General features: G+C 46.1%; 1 protein-coding gene and 1 long non-coding RNA gene across 3 annotated transcripts in view; one reads left to right on the forward strand and one right to left on the reverse strand.

The window, feature by feature from the left end:
• The window catches only part of kiaa1522 (KIAA1522 ortholog), a 54,916-nt gene extending 30,184 nt beyond the window's left edge, over positions 1–24,732 (forward strand). Inside the window, exons 3-10 of one of the 2 annotated variants that reach the window (XM_050035403.1) lie at positions 14,611–14,769; positions 16,746–16,789; positions 16,904–17,042; positions 17,685–17,792; positions 17,877–18,037; positions 18,269–18,460; positions 18,595–22,000; positions 23,295–24,730. In XM_050035403.1, coding sequence (XP_049891360.1) covers positions 14,611–14,769; positions 16,746–16,789; positions 16,904–17,042; positions 17,685–17,792; positions 17,877–18,037; positions 18,269–18,460; positions 18,595–22,000; positions 23,295–23,335 — 4,250 coding nt within the window. In that variant the 3' untranslated portion in view covers positions 23,336–24,730. Of the gene's footprint in view, positions 1–14,610; positions 14,770–16,745; positions 16,790–16,903; positions 17,043–17,684; positions 17,793–17,876; positions 18,038–18,268; positions 18,461–18,594; positions 22,001–23,294 lie in introns of both variants that reach the window. The other variant, XM_050035404.1, reaches the window with a different exon arrangement.
• The window catches only part of LOC126384510 (uncharacterized), a 250,992-nt gene that overhangs the window by 6,633 nt on the left and 219,537 nt on the right, over positions 1–24,822 (reverse strand). The gene's annotated exons all lie outside the window — the stretch shown is intronic.

Raw genomic sequence — 24,822 nt, forward strand, 5'->3', positions numbered from 1 at the left:
ATTAGCCTAGCAGCTAGCAGAGATTTCCTCTGCTCATATGAAGCCAGGATAAATCACACACAAGACTTAAAATGCTATTTTAGTGGAGGCTTTATTGTCTTCACAATTTATTGTTTCTTATCTGTGAAATTAAAGTAAATCAAAGCTTTGTTTCCACTGAGGGAAATGGTTTCAGCTTACAGAGACAGACAGGAGGTCTGCGTCACTGTGACGTGGTGTTATATTACTGGGGAGGTGCACGTCAGGTTACAACGTCAATTCAATGCAGAAGTATTAATCCTGCATTAGGGTAAGTGTTGGAGTTAGGCATTTTGTTGTGATGGTTAAGGTTAGGGTAAGGGGCTAGGGAAAGTGTGTGTGTGTGTGTGTGTGTGTGTGTGTGAGATTTCAAAGAAGAGAGACTATAGTTAACTGCAACCAAGCTCTTCATTTTTTAAAAATAATACAAAGAAAAAGCAACTATTTTTGAAATTTCATTGCAAAAAGAAAACCATCTAAAAACGTCACGACATGCATCACGATTTTTAGGAAAAGCTGCCGTGAAATCAGACATTTTAGGCCGCAGTAATTCAAAACCAGCCGGTGAGATCCTGCAGTGATGGATGGTTTTATTTAATACACTGTTTATATGCTGTGTCAATCGACAGCAGCTTTAATTAACCTCAACAACTTCAGTTATGTCATCTTACTGGTGTCAGGAGACCCTGTTGGCACAGAGCTCCCACTGGGGAGTTGTGTGTGTGTGTGTGTGTGTGTGTGTGTGTGTGCCAAGCAGATGGTGTGCAGCCAGCACACCAGCCTCGACCACTCCAACACTTGGCAGCAGGTTTCCTCAAACACACGGTCGTCTTTTCACTTCACGCAGATTTACAAGTGTTTTCAGAGCGATTCAGTCAAAATGGTTTCGACTTGTTTACCAAAGAGAGCTCAGCTCATTGGCCGTGGGTAATGGGATTTCTCTGAGGAAGAGTGAGGAGGAGGAGGAGTGTGTTTCTGCGACTTTAATGAAGGCTCAGAATGAGATGTTGTTTTCTGTGGGCAGGAGAAACACACACACACGTTCTCTGCATATCTCACACACACACACACACACACACACACACACACGGTGGCACTTATGTTGCTGATGAACACACTGGTACTTTCTCTGCATTTATGTGTGTTAGACGTGTGCGGCGCTGAAAACAGGCGGCGTCTGTTCGAGCCTAATGTGTCGAGTGTGATTCAAATAATCTTAAAGTCACTTGTACGTCACAGCTCAGCGATGAGGACGTCAGCAGATGTTTTTCCATCCAAACTCTGCTCCTCACTCATTAACACACTGATACTGATGTAAAGCATCAACATGTGGTGACAGAGGAAGCTCATAGTTTTATATTTTCCATCGTTAAACCGTGTCTATAATCCACTCCCTCGAGTTTCAGCAGCTGAATCACATGAGACTAATCCATGATGGACGGAGCACATGTACAGGAAACAACAAGAGATGATTGTCTCAGAAATGTCCTTGTCTGTGAATCTTTACAGTCTCAGTGACCTCCAGAGGAGCACGAGAACATGAGATGCTGTAAATGACATTTTGGTTAAAAGTCAAATGCAGACATACGTTCTGATTCGCTAATGAGACGAAGCAGACTGTGACATTTGGATTTTGTATCATTATAGTGATTAAGAAAAGGTCAAGGAGGTGGGGAGTTTGAACAGCTGCTAAATGTGCAACAACTTCTCCCTGTAAGATGCAAATCTTTATCTCTGTGGACGTTTCATGGTGATAATTCAGGCGAGATACACTATCGTTTGGTTTGGCTTCCATCAGAGTGAGTCTCCTGTCAGTCCTCTAAAATTGATTTTTTTTTTATAACAGGATAGATGAGTGAATCTATGAAACCTCTGACTGTACAGAAAGTTTGAGTAAGTGCTGTAAATGATGGCATGGTTGAACTCAGGTGAAGGAAGATGACAGAGGGGAAGAGTTTTTGAAAAGCCCCACAAAAAGTTAACAACACGCTTAGACAACAATTGTGTCTGAGGTCATGTTTACATGAAAACGAAAACATTTTTCTCATTTTCGTTGCATAAAAAGTTTTGCGTTCAGAAGACAACGTTTTTATAGCCATTGCCGTGCACACTGATCCGCAAAAATGACCCAAAACGCTGCAGTATACATGCCAGGCCAGTAGTTGGCGGTGTGACTTTGTAATGAAACAACACGTGCCTGTGCACATGCGCCTCCTTCTGCAGAGCAGCGATGTATAAACAATCAAAATAGCAACCGCACAACCATTTGTCTGGACGGACGACGAGGTGGAGTTGCTACAGTAAATCTACACTTTGCTGGAGAAGCGTTTTCAGAGAAACTGTGTATTGTAAGTTTATATGACAACAGAGACGGTGCTGTTTCCAAAACCCGTTTTCAAAATGTAGCCTTTTCAGGCAACCAAAACGCTGCTGTCGTGTAAACGATCAGCCAAAATGCTTTCGGTTAAAATCCTTGTCGTATAAACAGGACCTAAAAATCTTTGTTCTGCCAAATTTAAAGCGCGGGTCTGCCAGCAAGGTCACTCGATACTCGAAAAAACATCTTCCTGAGTTACCGAAATTTAAAAAACCGGATTTAAAGGCGTACTTAATGTTCCACCTCAACAAGAAAGGAGCAAGCGGCGAACTAAACATCATGAGCGATAGCGCCAGGCTACAGTTCCAGCCCCTTCCCCACACATCTGGGTGTGAAGCTCGACAGAACACTGTCATTTAAACATCACCTGGTCAGTGTCCAGGCAAAGACAACCGCACGTGCCGCTCTGATACGCCGTCTAGCTGGTACCACATGCAGAGCCCCGATGAAGACACCGAGGCCTTGGTGTCTTCAGAAGCCGAGTGTGGTGCTCCAGCCTGGTGCCGTAGCCCCCATGTCAGGAAGCTGGACACTGCACTCAACAGGCCTTACGGACTGTAGTCTGCTTCAGTTGACAGCAGCCGATCGCGTCCTCACACTTCACTGAAGAGGGATTTTAGGTTCAACAAAGGAGTCAGACTTGAAAGCATCGGGCCCGTCCTGTCTTGTCCGGCTCGGAGATGAGTCTCTGCGGAAGCTAAAGGTCTCTCATTAACTCATCAATCATGCTAAATGAGTCCATTCACCATCAGGGAGGCAGCCCTCCAATAACCTGCAGCACCTGTGCTGTTCTTCTCTCTCTGTGCCTGGGTGGTTTTATTAAACTGACTGTTTATGCAAGTTTATTTAGAGGTGGAGTTTTCACAGGTTCTTGCTTTGTGTCGAGGGAACATCTTTCTCTGTAGACACTTTTACACTGCCTTCTCAAGGTGGTAATTTCACTCTGTGATGACGTGTCATTGTTCTGTGTGAAAGGCACAATGGTGGAATGAAGGGACAGAGTTGTCTCGCCTTTAGGTAGTAACAACCCTGAAAAAAGGTCTGTATAAAAGGGCCAGCCAGGAGGATGGGATCATGGGCCACACAGATGTGACGTTCTGATGATATGTTGTGTGTGTGTGTGACCCACCGCGGGAGATTTAAAATGTAGCTGTTAGCAGTTAGCGGCTAACTCAAAGAAGAACAGCAGCTGAAAACGTCCACAAACTGGGAAAACAATGAGGTCGAGGAGCTCCTCACCCTCTGAGCAGAGATCAGCCGCCATATAACAGGGACAATAAATGATTGTTATTGACATGTGATGCTGTTGTTACTGTTGATTAAGCGCTGCCGACGCGTATGTTTTGTGTCACACTAGAGGCTGACACTGCTGTGTTACATGTTTCACCCATCGTACCTCTTTTCACTTCAGTTCAATCCAATATCACAAACCACATTTAGCCTCAGAGGCTTTACAGCACAGTTTTTTTCCAACGGTGTCTGATATCAGAAGTCACTGACCAAACACTGGTTTGACGATGACTTCAGAGTGAGACCAGGTTGATTACACACTAATTAAAACATAGTTATGAATATTTTATTCCCTGTCTCCCCATATTTGCTCCTAAACCCTACAGACTGGACCTTTAGGACAGAGTCTCTGTCAGTCGTCTCTCTGGGTGGTTGGTCTTGAGGCCTTTGTGTCTCCGTACCCTCTAATTTCCCAGGGTCGGCCTGAGGACTCGTACGCTCACTCCCACAGCAGCTGGCAACAAACTGATTTATTATCTGGTTGTAAGACTGTAGATGAATGTGGAGAACACTGGATCAACTGTGTCTCTGCTGTGAGGCGTCGGTATCTGTGTTTACAGAGCTCTCAGTTCAGCCCCAAAAAAAGCTTTTAAGTTGGAACGACAAGAAGCAAAAACAGCTCATCCTCCACGAGGGAAAATACCCACAATCCCCTTATCAGGAGGACGGAGGAAGAAGAGGAGGGAGAGGATGAGAGAGGAGTAATTGCACAAAGAGAGACAGTTACTATTTTAAAGCTCAGTGGTGCTGCAGTGTTGTAGTTTGGCTCAGTGTTTGTGTCCTGAGGTGAAATCAGTCACCTCAACACAGGTGTAAACTGCTACAGGTCGGGATTAAAACCTGATGTAGCTCCATTAATGCTGAGACGTGTCTGACGTGTGGTTTGGTTTTTGTATGCTACTTGATTTATCCAAAGCTGGAAGCTGAGGAGGAATCTGTGAAATGTTAAATGACACCCAGCAAAAATAGATAAACAATATTCTTATTTAGACGTGTGCTCATCTTAGGCTGTGAGTGAAATATAGTTTTTTAGGGACTCTATTAAAACTGAAGGAATTATTATTTTTCTCCAAATCATTCACATTGAGGGGCTTAAGGAGCCCGAAAACTCATGAAACTTTGCACACACATCAGAACTGGTGAAAATTTACATCTGATATTAAAGTCATGATCAGGTGTGAAGAAATGTCAGCCCCGAAGCTGGTTTCACCTACATGTACGAAACTATGTGGGCACATGAAACATCCCAAGATGTACAAAAAGGTCTCTTGGAGCCATGCTCTAAACCCAACAGGAAGTCAGCCATTTTATGTGGAATTGTTGTGCCTTTTTGACCATTTACAGACGTCATAGTTTAACAAACTCCTCGTAGAGCTTTGACTTGATTGACTTCAGATTTGGGCTGTACCATCTAAAGACCTTAGACATGAAAACTTACTCAAAGCTTGAGCTTTCGTCGCACCATGTCTCCGTGGCGAGGCGTCAAATTTCCATGTTTCTTCATTAAACAGGAAGTGGTTTGTAGCTCCACTGTACATGGCTCAATGTGCCCCACAATTCACATGTTTGATGACAGCCCCGCCCTGAACACATCTACATGCCAATAATTAGTTGTAGCGCCACCTAATGGCAACAGGAAATGACATGTTTTATGCTTTGAAATACTCCTCCCAACAGGTCGCCCAGAGCCACGTCACATTTGCTTAGAAATGTCTCAAGACCTTGACGATGCCATCTAATGAAAATTGTGAGTTTTCGTCAAATGGTGTTACCGTAGCGTGGCGGCCATTTTGTACGTTTCCTCATACATAAGGAAAGTGTAACTTGAGCAGGCATGGTCCAAACTGCCCAAAATTTGGCATGCTTCATAAGGGCCTCTTGACATGTACATGCCAAAATTAAGATATAGCCATGGCACCACCTACTGGCAACAGGAAATGACATGTTTCATACTATGACATACTCCTCCCAGATGAATGACCAGATCCACCTAAAATTTGCTCAGCGTACTTGCAAGACCTTGATGATGCTTACTTTTACGCCTGGAAGTTGCTGTAACTTACAGGTACCTCGTCCACTTTGCCCCAAATTTCACTTGTTTCATTAGACTGAAGATATCGACGTGCAGATTAGGTGTCTTGGTGATTGGGCCACCTACTGGCAACAGGAAGTTGTCAGACAATTATCTCTTGATTTACATGTTGCTATCAACAACTGGTTTACAGCAACATGACACATAATTAGAGTGTTCTCCAGCGCCACATAGTGGACACAGGAAGTAAGGGTAAAACAGGTCATTTCAGTGCTCACGCTCTAGAAGGATATACCATCTCACTCCTGCATACAGGGACTTTCACAGAAATTAAAAGCTGCAACAGCCAGCGTCCTGCCAGTATCCCTGACGGGCACGAAGGTGCAAAGGCCTGACCATCGCCGCTCGCAGCTTTAATCTAACAGTGTTTCTTTACCATAACCGAATTCTTGTTCAGATCAGAGCTCATGTTTTGCTCTAATTCAACAGTAACTCGTTTCCCTCTCCTTCTTCCTTTGCCCTCTTCGTCCTCCTCACCATTTCTATTCAACCACTGTCTTCCTCTCTTGTTCCCTCTTTATCTCACTCCCTCCGTGACCCACCCACAGGAAATCAGAAATGCAGAGCTTCATGTGTAGTGACAGTTACTGTACTCAGTGATTTATGTCCTCCCTCTCCCCCGTACCTTCCCTACTTCCTCATCTCTCAGCCCTTCTGTCCTCCCGTCATCTCACATTCCTGTTTTACAAGTTTTACATTGTGTATGTTGTGTTTTAACGCCCCCCTCTACGACTGTTAGCTTTCATCAGATAGATACCGTCAGGTATGAGTCAAATCTCACAGTTCATATTTCAGACGGTGTCGGATATTATTATAAGAAGATACATGAAATATTCCATGGTATGTGTGTATGAAGGAAGAAGGAGGAGGTTGGCTGCCTCTGTCTCATCCTGGTTAATACTACACCACTCAGTGGAGGAGAGCTCATAACTCAAGTCGACCACAGCGGCCATAGAATACAAATCAGCTGAATAGTGACACCTGTGTGTGTGTGTGTGTGTGTGTGTGTGTGTGTGTGTGTGTTGGGGCGAGGTTTATTGCTGGTCACATTTTAACCCTGTGCTCTGACAGTTTCATTACCTCTGTCTAAAGGGAGGGAGAGAGCGACTGGGGGAGAAAGTCAGGCGGTGTGCTGATCACTGTGGTCAGCTGACAGAGGGCCTGTTTACACCTGCTGTTAACAGGTCTCATGTAGTCAGACCTGTATCTCTGAGGTGCTGTGTCAGCGCTGGAGAAAGCGATGGAGTCACAGATTATCTTTCTGCTGTAAGGGAAAGCAACGCTGTGGCTTGTTTTTGTTTCTTTGAACCAGTCACAGTCGTATTTGGCGGCACTACGGCGAGGATGCAGCGACGGTGCTTTTGCAAAATAGTGTCAGAGGTGAACTTGTGATGGAAGAGAGAACACTGTGGCCCTGCAAAACAAAATGGCAGAAACAGTCGCACACCAGTGTGTGATTCAACTTTTAGTGATAAAAAGTAAAGTATGATTTTTTAATCAATGATGACAGACACTTTTAGTAATGAGTGGATCTTCAAGCATTGAAAAATATATGTTTATTTCACCCGGGTGAACTGCATATATCCTAATACTAAACAAAGCGTGGCTTGTAAGTACAGGTTTGAACACACCCAATGTATCGTCAGTGTGAGATGTGATCGCTCAGCCCACATTCAGAGATAGTCTGGGCCACAGTCTTTCAGCACTGTGTGCACTAATGTGTCCTGGGCCACATTAAAGGAGCCTACTCAGCTGACGTCCTCGCTTATCCGACTGTTGCTGCCATCACCATCACACAGGTTAGACACAGTGCTGACAGACTGTCCCGCTGTCATCCCGACAAATGTTCAGTTTAACATCCGCCTGGTTAGCACGAGCTAACACAGCAGCAGCTGCTAAACAATCCCCACAAACTCACGCTGACACATAAACGACTCAACTCTGTCGTTAAACCCGTTAATAACCATTAAGTACAGTTAGCTGTGTGATGCTAACAGTTAGCCTTGTCACTGTGCACTTGTGGGCAGACTCTCACCAACTGTTCCTGACATGGAGCTCACACTCTTGTGACAGTCGTCTCCTGATGAAATGATATCTGTAATTATAGTTTTTTTGTCAGTCCTACAGACACCATGCTGCTGCTGTCATTACTCGCTGGAGCACAAAATCTGTATCCATACGCAGCTGGAAATAGTCCCCAACAAATGCATTTAATTTAGTTGAGTTGAGTTACATTTGCTAAACGTTATTGTCCAGCTGTTTTAGTCTGTTGTCTTCTTTATTTTTTTTTAAGTTTAAGTTAAGTTAACAAGAGCCTGTTGTCCTCCTGTGTTCCCCAGTTGTGACACTGGCTCTGCAGCTGTGACACTGGCTCTGCAGGTGTGACACTGGCTCTGCAGGTGTGACACTGGCTCTGCAGCTGTGACACTGGCTCTGCAGGTGTGACACTGGCTCTGCAGGTGTGCCTCAGACCTGCTCTAAAACACTGATGATCACTGTAATAGCTCTGTCGTTCACTCTCATATTTGTCTTCACATCTCCATCCCTGCTTTCACCCACTTTTATTCTAATGAACCCTGCAGGTGCTGAGGGACTGAACCACAGTCCACTTAACACACACACATACACACACACACACACACACACACACAAACACACACACACACATAACGGCTGTTTTCAGGCCCAGTCAGGCATGAAGTGGAAAGCCTGCTGCTCCTCATGGCCCAGCGGCCTGAACGCTCACCTGATACTGACGCCGAGTTTATGTCGAAAGAAGAAGAGCATTCTCTCTCTGTGCGTCTCTGTTTACATCCTCCCTCCTGTGTGCAGCCAATGAGAGGTTGAGCTGAGGACATGAGATGAGCTAATACTCACCATGTGGTCACGGCATTACATTTTCCAATAAGTGTGTGTGTGTGTGTGTGTGTGTGTTAGCGTCAGAGTTTGGGCTTGGTCAGTCCACTGGGACTCATATTTTACATTTAGCTGCGTATTCATCAGCACTAACAGGCCCTGTGTATCTCCACTAAATGTTCTCATCACAGGAGTCTCATACTCTCAGAGACAGAGTTGAGCTCTCTCTAGTGGACGAAGACGTTATTCCAGTTAGTTCCAGCTGAACTGGTTGTGATATAAATCAGAAGAAGAGAATGACCTTTCAAATCATGATCCTGGTTTTGAGTGTATTAATGAGGTGTGTGTCTTTTGACCTTTGACATTTTAACACGCCTGTTTTGTCGGCTGACCTCCTCCGACAGAAAGTTTGACCTGCTGACAGAACCAACAGTTGATTTATAGTATTATCTGTACAGCAGTGTGTGAGCAGCCTTTAAAAAGAAACAGCACTTGATTTAAAATTGTTGAAAAGTATTTGGCAGTCCAGAGTTAGATATTTTTTCTAATCTGAAATGTGAAGGGTCAGGAGCTCTTCATCAGCGTGACGTCAGCAGTAACTTTCCTCTCTTGTTCCCTCTGCAGAGGAACGCTGTGTTGTGTGTGTGTGTGTGTGTGTGTGTGTGTGTGTGTGTGTGTGTGTGTGTGTGTGTGAGAGAGAGCTGAATCAGAGGCATTTGAAGCCCCTCTCTCCCCCAAAGACCAGATGGTGTCTCTTTAGGCCCTCTAATGAATATTGATATGAGGGGTCTCAGTTAACAACAGGGGGGTACGCAGGCTGGGCCAGAGACCCCCAGAACTGGCACTTAGTAAAGGTCTGCGTTGAGGGGACGGGGTGTGGAGGGGATTTATTCCTCAAGAAAAGGAGTGTTTGGAACATCACTGCAAAACAAAGCGGTTTTCTTGTGCACATAAGCTCCCACATGTCGCACACTGCTGAACTGTCTGCACAAATTAATATGGATTAGAAGCTAATGAGCATCAACAAGACGCCCGAGTGACGTCATCACTGAGGACACGTCGGCTAAAAGTAAAACAAAAGGAGTGAAAATGTGAAATGATAGAGAGAGTTTTCTGAAGGCTGTGAAGTGCTGACAGACAAACAAATGTCAGGAGCGAGGTGAGGTGAGGAGATGGACAGGTTAAGTCCGTGGCAGAGTTAATCCTCTGGCATGGCTCCCGTGTCTAAAGCTGCTCTCCTGAAGGCCGCAGCTTATTCCAGCCCGAGGCTGAGCCACCGCCAGCACCCCAGGCTGGCCAATCTGACCCTGGACTCTGGGCTGCAGATTTCTCCACTATCCCCAGCCCAGCATGAGGAGGCTGGTGGGTGTATGGACGAAGGTAATTGTGTTAGGAGGACCCTCCAGCTGGCGCGGGTGTATGGGCCAGCTGTAGCCCCCCTGCCACGCCACTTTATTGGGAATAAACATCCATTCAGAGAGCAAGTGGATCGAGCTCTGGCTCTGTAGCGGGGAAACAACCCTGCAGCTCAGCAGCCGTCGTCTGTTTGGCACAAAATCTGCCTTTTTAGTTTGGGTTATTTCCCCCATGGCCGTGTTGTATTTCATCCCCTCTGCAGTTTGTCAGGAAACATCAGTAGGCGCCAACGAGAGTCGCGATGATGAACCGAGGCTGTGTCAGCTATTTATAACCCAAACTAGACCTCTGTGGCTGTGAGGCGAAGGGACAGAGAGGAAGAGGAGGACAGGGAATCAGAAAGATGTGAAGGAGCAGAGATTGGCAGAGACAGAGGGAGGAAACAGGGCACTGGAGAAAGTGATGCAGTGAAGAGAGCACGACATCACAGTGCATCGAATATGTTGTTTAGCTTTTCACTGCGAGGACGCAACCTCTACTGTCACATGTCCCCCTGTAGCCCTCAGATAATGAGACAGAGCGTCAGACACATGCTGAAGGCTTTCATTAGGGACAGGACAAAGACAAATAGAAGTATAACCTTAAAATAAGCTTTAATTTAGGGCTGGGCATCACCAGAGGACCCACCATACCATATTACTGCGATACAATGAATTGTGATTTTTCCAACTGCTAATTATTTCCCCAGAGGAAAGTTTTGTCAACGTCACTTTCACCTCCTACGATAAAGTTTTCAGTCTGTTTTTAATGCAGCTAAATGTGACACAGAGCAGACAGACTGAGCAACACCTGTCAGAAAGACTGCGTACACCTGACAGACTCAACTGTGGGCAGATTTAACGCCCTCTTTGAGGACAGATTCTCTTACATCACCTGCAGGCATTTTGCAGGAGGTCTGCAGTGTTTGCTCCGCTGTGACTTTGGTGTACGGCTCTAGTTTGGAGAACGTGAGACAGCTGTCTAACAAAAGCTTTGGTTTCCAACAGATCTGCACAGGAAGTAGGTGATGGACTGTGGTATTGTCTGATGGTAGTTGTGTCGAGCTCAGTGTGTCCAGTGATGGTTGATTTTTCGTCACTTAGCCGCTGACGGCCAAGCTAACCCTACCTCTGGGTGGTGGCCTGTGAGGTGAGCCCTCATGTTCGTAGTATTCCCAGAGTATTTTATTCTCGTGTCATATCCAAGTCCTTCTGTGTTCAAAAATCCAAAATATGTCCAGACGTTTGATTTAAACACTGACAGCACATTTCTGATTTCTTGGTGCCTCCATCTTGGTTTTGATGAACTTCCTGCCAGATGTCGCTGACTGAGACCTCTGCTGAGGAAATAAAAACATCAGCACCATCTAGTGGAGCGAAAAAGCACCTGATTTTATTATTCCCGTAGGCTAGCTAATTTTTATTAGTTTTATTTCTCATATTAATATTTTATAGAGTAAAAAATCGATACATAGCACAGTGTGATTATACGATATTGCCACACCAAAATTTTGCAATGCTATGCTGTATTCATTTTCCCCCACCGCAACAACATCATGTGATGATTTCGTCCGATTTTCCCCAAAATATAATTTTGTTTTATGTCTCCAGGCTCTGGGCTTTCACATGCACGGTGTGTGTGCACACACACAACCACACGTGTCGCTCTATATTGAGTGAGGTGGGGGTGGATGGGTGGATGGCTCCTGAAAGCCAAACTTTGACAGCCGTTTTGCCGGTGGGGGTGGAGGGGAGGTTCTGCATTTGACAATAGAGAGGGAATAGCAATGGAGAGAAGCAGTGTGAGCGACGGAGAGAGCGCAGAGGAGGGAGGGAGGGAGGAGAGTATCAGACTCTGGGATAAGGCAGCTGGGACAGGCTGCTCGGCTGGAAGCAGATCTCATTGTGTACTCGTCCTTCCCAAGTCACTCAGACAGTGTGCTGAGGGAGGAGAGAGCGTCTCGCTCTGACAGCACGCCAACAGTTTCACTGTGGATCTTCTTAGGGAAACAAACTCATTCTCCTCGCCACCGAGAGGAAGTGGACTTGTTGGACTTTGCTTTGCTTCACCACAGTATTGTGATTCTGTGTGTGCTATGGCGCTGGTGTAGGCATGGTGATCTACTTGAGGAAGAGCCTCCACTCTCTGCTGTCTGTCTTCAAGAAGAAGGGTGAGTGCTGCTGACTCACATGGAGGAGTTTGGCGGGCTGTGGCTGCAGCTTCGGGCTGCTGACACGAGTGCACGCTGGTTTATACGACAGTAATACTCTTGAACTGTGCTGTGATGGAGGTTTGTGGAGTTAAGCTATCATAAAAAGTTTGTGTTGCACAGTCGAGGTTGTGAGTCGATGGATTAGCAACATGTTTTTGCTTCAGTGAAAGGACTTGATGAGAACTGCTGATTTGTGCTCATCGTCTCTCTGTCTCACACACAGACACAGTGACACACAAGAGTTAGTGCTGGAGGCAATTTGGGGTCCTCTCTAATGAGATAAAGCGCTTAACTGACTTTTTGGGCGATCGTCTTAATCGACCAGAAGCCCTAAACCTCCTGCAGGGGTCTCATGGAGGGCTGCTACTCCAGTTAATCACAGCTGGTAGTTTGAGCACAGCAGGTTAATGTGAGCACTCTGCACTCTGCTGTGTTTTGTACCGACGTTTGTCTCTGTTCCTTGGATTGCATCAGTCCCAGGTTCACAATGACCCGAGGTTTCCCACAGCCACGCACAGGGGAGGGCATTGTGTCTACGAGTGTCTGTTTCCTTACACACACCGGCGTGTACAGTATGTACATCCACACTCACACAGTGTTACCTTACCAGGTGAGACTGAGAGCTGCAGTGTTGAGAGTGACAAAGGAGGGAAAGTGGACACCTGGCGTTGACCTTCGATTAGCTAATAACAGACAATATACAGCTTATATAACTTAGTCTGCAGAGCCATAAGCAAACAACTCATGCTACAAATAATAGACAGACATTAATAATAATAATAAAAATATTTTTGCATCACTACTCTAGACCGACCCAGACCCAGTGCTGAAAGACCCAGACACACCGAACTGGCTTTAAAGGACTAACAGCAACGAAAGCTGTTGTGTCTCGGCCAAAAAGTTGCACATGAACACACTGCAAAGACTTCAGCCGACAGCCAACCAGCACGGACGTTCTGCACCTGTGTGAGAGGAAGTAACTCTCCACACCAGAAGTCATCTGTATCCTATGGAACGCTGAAGGGCTTTAAATGTCTATTTCAACGTTCCAACTCATCCTCACTGTGACCTCGTCACATGTCCACGTTTGGTCATGGACTTTCCACGTCCACATATGACGTCCAAGGTCCCCTGGGTGTGTTGGTTGTTGACGTTCTGGGTCGCCGTGTCAACTTCAGCCTGTTACATGCATTGTCAGAAGAAGAAGCAGCCGGTAACAACATGGAGAAATCTACATCCAGAGCCGTGACTTTTTGGACGGACCAAATGTACAGAGCTGTAAAGTTGTCCACCATGGTACCAGTTAGCTGCTAGCTAACCGTAGCTAACTTGTTTGTCCATTGTTTGGTCTGTGACGTAATAGGTCAACAGGAAAAAGGTCCAATACTAACAAGCTGAAAGGGGGCATATCTCCACCTATCGTAGAGGAGTCGCACATACTTGGCTCAATAAATGGATTCCCCTCCCGTGCTTGTATACTGGGACAAGGACAGTAGGCCAGTTAAATGTCCTCGTCCAGCTGGAACTGGAGACGTAGGCCCTGCTGACCTTTCATTTATTGACTGCTGTACTATTAGAGTTTATGTCTTTCCAGACCTTATTGATATGTTGAGTGTGTCTGCGGCTGTCCTTTGACACTGAGTAAAGCCATCCTGAGGAGAGAGCCTGGTCCAGTTCCCACGCAGGAGGTCTCCCAGCAGGGGGTCCAGCAGCATCTTTACATGACGACAATCCAGATTATCTAATCCTCCATGGACTAGTGAGGAGGACAGCTACTGCAGGAGATTAGCCGGGCAGTAGTTTACTGCTGAGAGCACGTCAGGCTGGGACGTCTGCCCACCAAACTGCTCTGCTGAAGAGATTTGAAGAGTGTGCTGCGTCAAAGGTGCACAGATAAACACGCTCATGCCAGGTGGAGGTGCAGAGGATTCCCTGTAAAGCTGATAAATGTTTTGGCAAACAGACACCTGTTGAGTCAGGTGTTGGTGTTTGAATCCTGAAGGACGAGGACGCACCTGTGGAAAGACCTCTCAGTGAGAAGCTGAATATTTTGAGTTGAAGACAAATTTCAGTGCACTGTAGCTGTAAAATGAGAAAGCTGCTCCAGCTGGTGGGCAGCGCTTCGTTTGGCTCGGCTGTTTTCAACATGGCGACTAGATCAGCAGCTTTCTTATTTTGCAGCTAAACAGACACTAAAATATGTCTCTGAAAACATTTGAGGTGAGAAACAGGGAATGCAGTGACACATGTGTCTCATGTCACAGTGTGGATACAGTGAAAGTTTTTCAGCCTGTTTACACTGAAATGACAATTGAAAAGAGTTTATTATCACAATCACATTTGTCGTCTTCTCTGTTTTTTTTCCATCAGCCGGCCCAAAAGGGAGCGAAGAGCAGAAGAGGTTGGCCGTCCACTACAGGACCTCTCAGCACTACCAGGAGAATGTCTTCATCGAGGGCAGCAGGCCTCAGTACCTGGAGGACCTGCACACTGAGGCCCAGGAGGGGCTCAAGATCCTGCAGCAGGAAGGTCAGAACAGCTCTATTAAATCATGTTGACTTCGCCCACCAGTCCACCCTGTGGTTGTATGACTCCGCCCACCAGTCCAGTGTCTCTGACAGTCTCCATCCATGTCAGTGAAAACATGGATGCTTCACACACAGAAGATCTATACAATCAGCACAGTTTCAAGATTAGTGTCACCAATTCAGTATCTGACCAAATGTCTCCCCTTCTGTTCCTGAGATATGACGTTAAAACATGATGATGTCACAGTCAAGCTGACCTTTGACCTTTTGACCTTCATTATTTTATCCTGTTAGACATTTGTGTGAAGTTTGGTCAGAATTAGTGCATGAATTCTTCAGTTATGGCCAAAAACATATTTTGTGAGGTCACACTTACCTTTGACCTTCGACCTCGTTTGTGTCAAATCTAAAGAAATTCCCTCAAGGTGCTCTGGAGATATCTGCTCAATAATCTGGGGATCTGAACTCCCTGGATTAAATCTCAGGTTACAGGTCTTGGTGTGATCCTTGATTTAGATCTAAACTTCAAGTCCCACATTAACAAGGTGACGACAACATCATTTTTCCACCCCAGAAACAGAAACATCACTAACATGCGACCATTTCTAAATGAAAAGATGCAGAGAAATTGATTCATGCCTTTATTTCAAATCGTCAGCTCATTGCAAACTCTGCAGCTCAGCTATGAATCAGAACCAAGAGGAGAGAGCACATCAGGCCAGTCTGAGCTGCTCATTTAACATTTGATTTTAAGCTCCTCCTCCTTGTATACAAAGCCCTACATGGGCTGGGACCAAACTACATCACTAACTCCCTTGTTAGCTATTTGCCTCCAAGAACACTGCAGTCATCTGCTGCTGATTTATTGGAAGAAGATCACGGATGCAGCGCCGTCAGTGACGCCCCAAAGCTATGAACATACTACCTACAGATATCAGAGAAGCTGCTCGCTAAATATTTTTAACAGAAAGCTAAAAACGTATCTGTTCACTTTAGATTTTAACTCGCTCTGACGTCCTCATACAGCTCTGAAGCTCTTTTTATGCTTCACGTTGCTGCAACTCTTTTAAAATATTACTTGATTTTATGATTTATAGTTTTACAGTTCGATGATTTTATGAATCAGTTGATTCATGTTTTAAACTGTTTTAAATGTCCTTCATATTGAATCGCCTCGTTTGTCTGTTTTATGTCCATTATGTCTGTTTTCATGTGAAGCACTCAGAGCTTATACTGCCGTTATTGTAAAACACTTCGTGCTGCATTTCTTGTGTGGAAGGAGCTGAATACATGAAGTTTATTATATCGTGTTAACAAGAATGAGACAGATGCAAGGTCACAGTGACCTTGACCTTTGACCACCCCAAACTAATCAGTTCATCGCTGAGTGAATGTTTTTGCCAAATTTAGAGAAATTATTTCGAGGCGTTTTTGAGGTAACGCGTTCATGAGAATGAGACACACAGGTCACACTGACCTTGACCTTTGACCTGTGTCCACGGCTATGCCGCAGCTACTGCTGATGTGGAGGCATAAAAAAATAAATTAACTGTCAATTAATCTGTTGATTATTTTCTCAATTAATCGTTTAGTTGTTTGGTCTGTAATGTGTATGACAAGAGTGAAAAATTGTCGATGAGTGTTTCCAAAACCCAAAATCATGTCGTCATGTGTCGTGTTTTGTCCACATTCAGTTTACAGTCGCAGAGGAGCAAAGAAGCAGGAACATATTCACATTTAAGAAGTTTGATCAAAGAATTTTCCTTAAAAAAAATTACTCAAACTGATCGATTATCAAATTAGTCGGCACAGATTTGTGTCTTATCTGTGTTGATTTTCTAAACGAAGGTCACCAGCTGAAGGTCAGAGTCTAAAACCTTTTTATCTACATATGATGACATCACTGATTATAGACACTGTATAAACATGATTAAAGATGGAGTCTGAGTGTCTGATCTTTGTCGATCTGTTTCACAGAACACACGAACGGAGTGAACTTTCGTGACGATGAGAGCGTTGCTGTGAGTGCTCCCCAAAACTCTGTGGATCATCATTTTTCACTTCCTGCACATGAAGAATGCCACATACTGAAAACTGCTGTGTGTGTGTGTGTGTGTGTGTGTGTACCCCTGCAGTCCACAGACACTCTGCGTCCAGAGCAGGATGTCAGCTCCAAGGACAGAGGTGGCTCTCCAGAGTCGAGATCCACCACGGGGAGTACTGATACCACAGTAACCTCTGCTGTATCAACTCGGCCTGTGCTCACCCGCCAAGGTAAACCACAGCTGTGTGTGTGTGTGTGTGTGCGCCTGTGTGTGTGTGTGTGTGTACGTGTGTTCCTGTGCATGTGTGTGTGAGTTTAGAGAGAGACTTTGAAAGGAAGCATCCATATCTCTTTCATCTGAGGGAAATAGGAGCTAATCACAGTGCTTGTGCTTGTGAAAGCAGTCTGAGCTTTGTTCTTGGGTTTACTGCTTTATGGCGAGTCATAAGCATGTACGTATTTAGCATGCACGTCTCATTCCCAGCTGCTCGGTGCCTCTGCAGTTATAGTGTGAAATCAAAGGAAAAGGAGCTTCACACACACACACACACACACACAGCTGAAGCTTTTTTTTGGTTGCTCAAAAGTTCTAAACATCTGAAGACAGCGCTGCGTCTGCCTCAGCGTATCACAGCTGTGAGGCAAAGTACGCCACACTCTGCGTGTGTGTGTGCGTGCACGGGAAGTTCAATTGGTATTCTGGTCCATATTTCAAACCCCCTCTTTAAAATCATGTGGAAAAGCCAGTTCCCAATATACTTTACTGAGCTTGGATGCATTACAGTTCACAGCTCCCACTTTCCTCCCTGAGAAAATAACCCGTCAACTTCTCGACTTGAGTCGCTGTGACGAGACGATTCTTCTGTCTCCAGGTTCGACGTTCAAGCCTCTGAATCCAGTGAAAAGATTAGATAAGGGCAGGAAGAGGAGCAGGAGGACCACCATCATGGGTATTCCCAACCAGGTCCAGAAGGAGCTCGGTATGTCCGCACTGTCATCTCTACTGAGCCAGTAGAAATCATGTGTCCTTGGTTGTTACTGACAGTTATTTGCTCTCTTCACAGCTCTGCACAGAAGCTCAACCTTCCAACAGCTCGTTTCTACCCATAATCACGACGGGAAGCTCAGCAACAGCCAATCAGGTGTTGTTATCATTCCTACGGTTGATGGAGGGACTCCAGTGGCGAATAAGGAGGGAGCGAGGGTGCACCTTTCAGAGCTGGAGGTAAAGGGTTCTTCTTAGTACTTGTAACACAGTGGTTCCCACCTGGTCCCACCACGGGGTCCAGATTTCAAGTTCAAGGTCCACACAGTTTAATACATTCATACTGTTTGACCATGTCGTCAAGCCAGTTAGCTGTCGCTGTGAAGGACCTGTCCATCAGTCACTCACTCTACAGCAGGGGTTCCCTGGTGTGTTTTGGCTTTAAGAATTGTCCTCTCCTCTCCTGAGCAGGCATCCAGGGATGAGCAGCTGCTGACGAAGCACCTCCAGGCGATGTACCAAGACGAGCAGCCCTTCATCCACCAGGGCTTTGGCACCTATCTCGGTCCCACCTCAAACCTTAGACCAAAGTCCCTCGCAGTTCCTGGCATGACCACTTCCTCCTCTGCTTCAGTGATGTTTAGCTTCCTCCAGGAACCCCAGGTGAGAATCAAATCAGTTAATTAAGGATGTGGCTTTCAAATTAAATTTTTTGAAGCCTCAGTTTTTAATATATACCTGATCCTGTCCTGACCATTCGTGACATTTCAATCCATGTTTCTGTTTTTTTTTTCTAGGGACCAGTTATGTCCATATCTCCTCAGGCCACTTACTTGTCTACAATCATCCCCAATGCTGTCTTACCAGCCTCGATTGAAGTCATAGAGATCGACCGCAGCAGCAGCCGGATGCGTGGCAGCAGTGTAAACCATGGTGGCAGCGTCCGCACTGTGAGCAAGAGCAGCTTGGCATCTGGGGACTTATCAGTCAGCCCCTCATTGCCCAGACGATCAGATGGTGATGGTTCCCAGACAGGCAGTTCCCATAATGACGCCACACTGATGCCCACGTCGGCTTCAGGTTCGAACTGGAGCGAGTCCCAGTCTTCAAAGACCATTATTTCAAACTCCTCTCCAGTGTCCTCGAAGGGGAGCACGCGCAGCGGTAACTCACAGAGAGCGGGTCTGAATGGGAAGGAAAGCCAGACGGAGCACTCTAGCATGGACCAAGACCTCATCAGTGTCCGCAGCTCAGTGAGCGTGATGAGCAGCTTCAGCAGTAAAAGGGAAAATGTTGAGTCTGATGTTTCAGGGTCAGTGGCTGCCGGGGACGATGCAAAAACCAGACAGAATTTCACTCGTAGTCTGTCAGTTATGAAGACCAAGCAACCCCCGGCCCCTCCAAGGAGGACGAACTCTCTGCATAGTAATAAGATCCAGAGCAACTCCAGGGTTCTGGTGGATCTCAGTGACTCTGCAGAGGCGGCAAATGCCACAGAAAATATTGTGGCAAAGGACGAGATCAAATCAGTTGTTACGGAAACCAGTAAGATCCCCACCCCTGGATCAAACCCCACTGGGTCCAGCTGTCCAGATGCTTCCTCCAGTCCTTTGAGCCCCACACAGGCCTCTTCCACCGAGGCAGGAGGAGCAACACAGCCTCCAGAATCCAGCAGCTCCTCCCCGCAGAAAACTCCCTCAGAAGGGGGTAAATTTGAACGGACCATGTCCCCCTCCAGTGGCTACTCCAGTCAGAGCGGCACTCCAACACTCTCCCCAAAAGGGATCTCCCCAACCTCCCCTGAGAAACAGAAGAAACCCGTCAAACCAGAGAGATCAGTGTCTCGCGCCTCATCCTCAGCAGCTTCTCCTTCCTCCTCTCTTACATCTCTATCGTCTGGTACATCTGAGCCCGTCAATCCAGAGGTGTCCGCATGTAGCTCCACTCTGCCTCCACAGGGATCTCCAAAAGACCTCACTTCAAATCACAGCTCTTCAAATCTGGGACGTGAAGTCAGGGAGCTGTTGAACATCCCACCACCTCCCAAAGTCAAAGCGCCATGTCCTCCTCCTCCTGAGACATGGGTGCACAACAGACGCACCTTTCAGCTTCTGTGTGGGCCGTACCCTAATGTCAGCAGAGTGCCTCAGAAACCAGCACAGATACAAGACAGTACTGTTAAACAAGCAGCAACCCAGACTGAAGGCAGCACAGAGATGCAAGTTTCAGATCAAAAACAGTCAGACAAATCTGTCCCACAGCTGTCAGAGGTCAAAGAAAAGCCAGGGACTTTGTTAGCAGCGGGTCCCGAAGGTGTTCACAAGGAGGTGGAGAGCAGGGAGTGTCCAGGTACTGAACAGGAGAGGGTGGAAGTAAGTGCAGACGCTCAGAAACAAGAGCAGAGTAGTAGCCCTGTGGTGATGGACCCCGAGAGTCCAAAGAAAGAGCCTCCTCCTGTCATGAAGAAACCCACGACAGTGCTGCTCAGAGAGGAAGTGGTGTCGACAGAACACCAGGAAAAGATGAGCGGTGATGCCACGACAGAGAACTGCTCAACCTCCTCACAGCCGGAGGTTATGATTTTAGTTGATAAGAGCGATAATGAGACGGACAAAAGTGAGGTCACATCCATGCAGATGCTTTCTGTCGAGGTCCCCAAAGTTAGTAAAACCTCGCCACCACCTACTCCTCCCCCGGCATACCACCCCACACCTCCTCCATCAAGAAAGACACCTCCTTCATCTGTGTCTATGCCACCAGATGAATTACAGAGGGTACAGGAGGAGATCCAGGTTGTGGAGTCCTGCTGGCCACCTCCTCCACCTCCTATGGAAGGGGACTCAGTCTTTGATGGTGGAGATGAGGTTGACTTCCCTCCACCTCCTCCACCCCTTGTGACAGACAGCGTGCCAAATGTTATGGACAGTTGTATCACAGAGCTGGACGTCTTAGAACGACCCACAGAGGAAGTTGAAGAGACAACTGAGGAGTCGAGTGAAGCTGGGACATCTGGACATGGACAGACACCAGATTTGTCCCCTGCTGCTCCAGAAACTGACACCAAACCAGAGGTTGTTTTGCAACTTTCAAAAGCGAACAATGCTGATGAGACTTCTTGCAGGCCAGTGCAGAGTTTATCTGAATCAGACAGTGTCCCACCTCCATCAGTGGAAGCACCCCCTTTGCCACCCATTACAAGAGCAGAGAGCCCAGTATCAGCCTCCGCTTCAGCTCCTCCCAGCAGCTTCCTGAAACGAGACTCAATGAAAATCGAAGATCCCTCCGAGCCTTACGTCAATGCCCAACCTCCAATCACTGTCCCAGTAGCACCCCCTTTACCAGCAGAGAATCTAACCCATGGGGTTAATTTCAGAAGGCAGCCCAGCGTACAAAACCGAGACGCCAGGAGCAAGGAGCTCCTCTCTCGCCACAAAAATGCACCCATTCCCAAAGAGGATGCCAACATACCTCTAGTCACCCCCTCCCTGCTTCAGATGGTTCGTCTCAGATCAGTCAACATGACTGAAGAACAAGTCAAAGCTCCATCGGAGGACAAGTCAACAAACCAGGGCGCTGCAGTTCAGGAGAACTGCCCAGTCTCAATCCCAGGGTCTCAAAACATTCCACAGAAACCCATCCGCAAGTCTCTGTCACTAAAATCTCCCCCTCAGACAGCGAAGACATCCTCTGTGGTGCTAAACACCCCCTCCATGCGCTTACAGGAAGCCATACGTATGAAAACTGCAGCCATGTCTTCAAGAGACGGTCTTCCATCCCGACTGGGTATGAGGTCGTCCGCTTACAGCTCTGTCGGTGAACAAGGGGCTCTGTCCCTGAAATCACCTGAGGCGTGTGACATGCACAAGTCCCCGGCCTCTACCGCCAGCTTTATCTTCTCTCGGAGCACAAAAAAGGTTGTCATAGAGACTGCAGCTGCTTCCTCCCCCGACGCTCAGGCAACTCTGAAGCAAAGCTTGGCGGCCGAGCTCATGCAGGTGTCAGACCAGTCAAAGGCCAACGCTTTGTCCAATGGCGGGGTGAAGTCGGACAAAGTTCCTCCACCAGTAGCAAAGAAACCATCGCACGGGAGCAGCAGTCCGTCACAGAATCTTCCTGCTTGTTCAGCAAAGACAGACTTCAGTGTTGAAGGAAATGGAGCGCCAGGAGTCCAACCTACAAGTGGAGTAACACTTCCTGATACAAGTAAGAGCGGCAACGTTTTCTGTCATTTGCTTAAGTCATAAACACTGCTGTTATATACATGTAGCAAGGCAGAGTTCTGCACTGGGTCCATTTTGAAAACCCCATTTCCCACCCATACCCGTAAAGCTCAACACCAGAACCGACCTGTTACCATTCCAAATTCCAAATCCAGCGGAGGAGACGTCTCTTTCACTGGATGGTGAAAACATTCAATCACTGCCAACTTGTTGCAGGTTACCCGACCTGGTGCAGGACTCTGCTTCAGAAAAGCAGGGATAACGTTTTATGTTACTTTATTGTGGCCGCTAGAGCCGCCCCCCTGAGAGTCGACCAAATGTTAGTCGACCAGAAAGGTCATTAGTCAGCAAGATTTCATTGGTCGCTTAGTCACAGGAAAAACAAACAAACATGAAACTCTGTCAGGAGCAAAATAAATCCAAACCTATATGACTGGAGCATGTGTGACTTTACTTTGAAAGGACAGGCACAGGAAGTGTCCACACTCAGCAGTCAGACAGGAGTCAGGTTAATCTCCAGGGCTGGTACCTGCGGTTATTCCACAGGCTAGTTAATAACATGTCGGGCAGGAAATCCAAAGTGTGGGATCATTTTGAGAAGGTGAAGGACGAACCCAAGGTGATATGTAAACTCATCTTCATTGGTCGACTACAAACATGACGTATCATCTGAAACATGGAAGTAGCTACATGCCCATTAGCCCACAGTAGCCATAGTGGGTGCACAATTTCAGGACACACACTGTAGTACTTCCTATCTTTTCTTCTCCTCAACTCTGAAACAGCAGTGACACAGCGCCACCTGTTGGTCAGGAACAGGATTAGCTTTCAGAACAGCTGCCTTCATCGATGTGCTGCTGCTGCTGAGTGTGTAAACTCATTACAGCTGATTCAGTGCTGCATAAATCAATATCTGACTCCTGTCATGAAAAAGCAGAATGCTAATTCCAGCATTACCATGACGTGGAACACCTAAGCAGTTTCACGTCGCCTGAAAGACGATATTTCCTGTTCTCCATACCAACAAGAGAAAACTGCACACACAGGCCCCGTCACACACACACACACACACACACACACACACACACACAGTACGAACTGCTGACTCGCCCTCAGCATTCCCCACTCAGATATTCAGTCAGCTCTAACCTGCAGCTCATGATCATGTCTCAGTGACTGAATTAGATCAGGACAGAATACTCTTCATCACGTGTGTTCCTGTAACTGTATTATATCAATGCCATCATGTCTAACGTCCCCTCGTCTGCCCCCCTCAGCGACCAGAGTGACAGCGGACACGATTGAAACACTGTTCTGAAACAGCGTTGGACCAGAGGACCGAGCGAGGACGGACATTACTGAGACGTGTGACTCCACCATCAGAGTGTTGTGTGTGTTCTCCAAAAGCCTTAGCCTGTAACGGCCTTCCTACATGTTTATGCAAAAAAATAATGTTGCTCCCAGTTTCCTATGATAGCTTTATTCTGGAGTATTTTTCTAAGCTATAGTTTATCTCTTATTAAGGCCCCTCAGGATGAAACATTGGCTGAACTGTAAATATTTGGCTTGTGTGAGATCGCCTCCCAGAGGCAGGTAGTGGTCACTGCAGCTCAGAGAGAAGGATTTCTGTACAGGTTTACTGTCTGTTAGGTCTCTTTTCCCTGTTGTAATATAACACGAGTTTCACGGTGATTGAAGCGTCGTCAGAGAAAAGCTGATCGACGACAGGACGACTCAGCATTTATCACTTTCTTTGCTTAAAGATCAGAGTAAGAACAAATAGTCACTTAGTTTCAGTCTGTTTTTCACTGTCTGGAATAGTGTTTAAGAAAAAGGGATGCTGCACTCACAACAAGAGGAAGATATTTTGTTAACCTCATCATGTCATGATAAACCATTCAGACTGAACGCAGTGAAGCATCTGAGTACAGCAACTGATGCTTCTGCACAACTTTCTCAAAGCCCAACACACTGAGAAATCTCCTGGACAGCAGTAACACGAGCATCCTATTTATTTATGTGTGGTTGTTTCCACTTGTAGCACTGTCAGTCACCTTTTCCTACCAAATATGAAATATTTAAGACTCTGTTTCATCTGATGAACCACTCTGAGGGCCGTGCACGTGACCGGCCCTGGATGATTGATACACTGGAGCAGACTTTGTGTGGGGTCGGTGTTTTTTATTAACAATTCTGTATCAAAAACTTTGGCCCGACGCCTTTTTTTTGGTGGAAAATCCAGCTCATCACTATTTGCACAAAATGCTTTCCCCCAGCAAAAATCATTGGTGAGTGAATTATTATTCTGACTCTTAGTAATGAGTCAAAAATCGACGTCTCTGTGATTTAAAGAATTCTGTACAGTTATTACTTCTATAAATAAAATTTAAGTGTATTAAAAATGCAGTTCTGTGTTTTCTTTTTTAAATATGTGGTGCAGATGCCTGAATATTTACCAACACAGTCTCATTTAACACACACACTTCATTTTATTATGTACACCTGTTCAACAGCCAATCAAGTGGCAGCAACTCAGTGCATTCAGCATGCAGACATGGTGAAAATGACCTGCTGAAGTTCAAATGAAGAATCAGAATGATTAGGAAAGGTGATTTAAGTGACTTTGAATGTGGCATGGTTGCTGGTGCCAAATCAAATATTACGAAAAAAAGTCATAGTATAGCATGTCGTCCAAAATCATGAAAAAACGTCATACTATAGCATGTCGTACAAAATCACGTGAAAAAGTCATAGTATAGCATGTCGTCCAAAATCACGTAAAAAAGTCATAGTATAGCATGTCGT

Source organism: Epinephelus moara, chromosome 22, assembly GCF_006386435.1.
Source record: "Epinephelus moara isolate mb chromosome 22, YSFRI_EMoa_1.0, whole genome shotgun sequence".
Lineage (NCBI taxonomy): Eukaryota > Metazoa > Chordata > Actinopteri > Perciformes > Serranidae > Epinephelus > Epinephelus moara.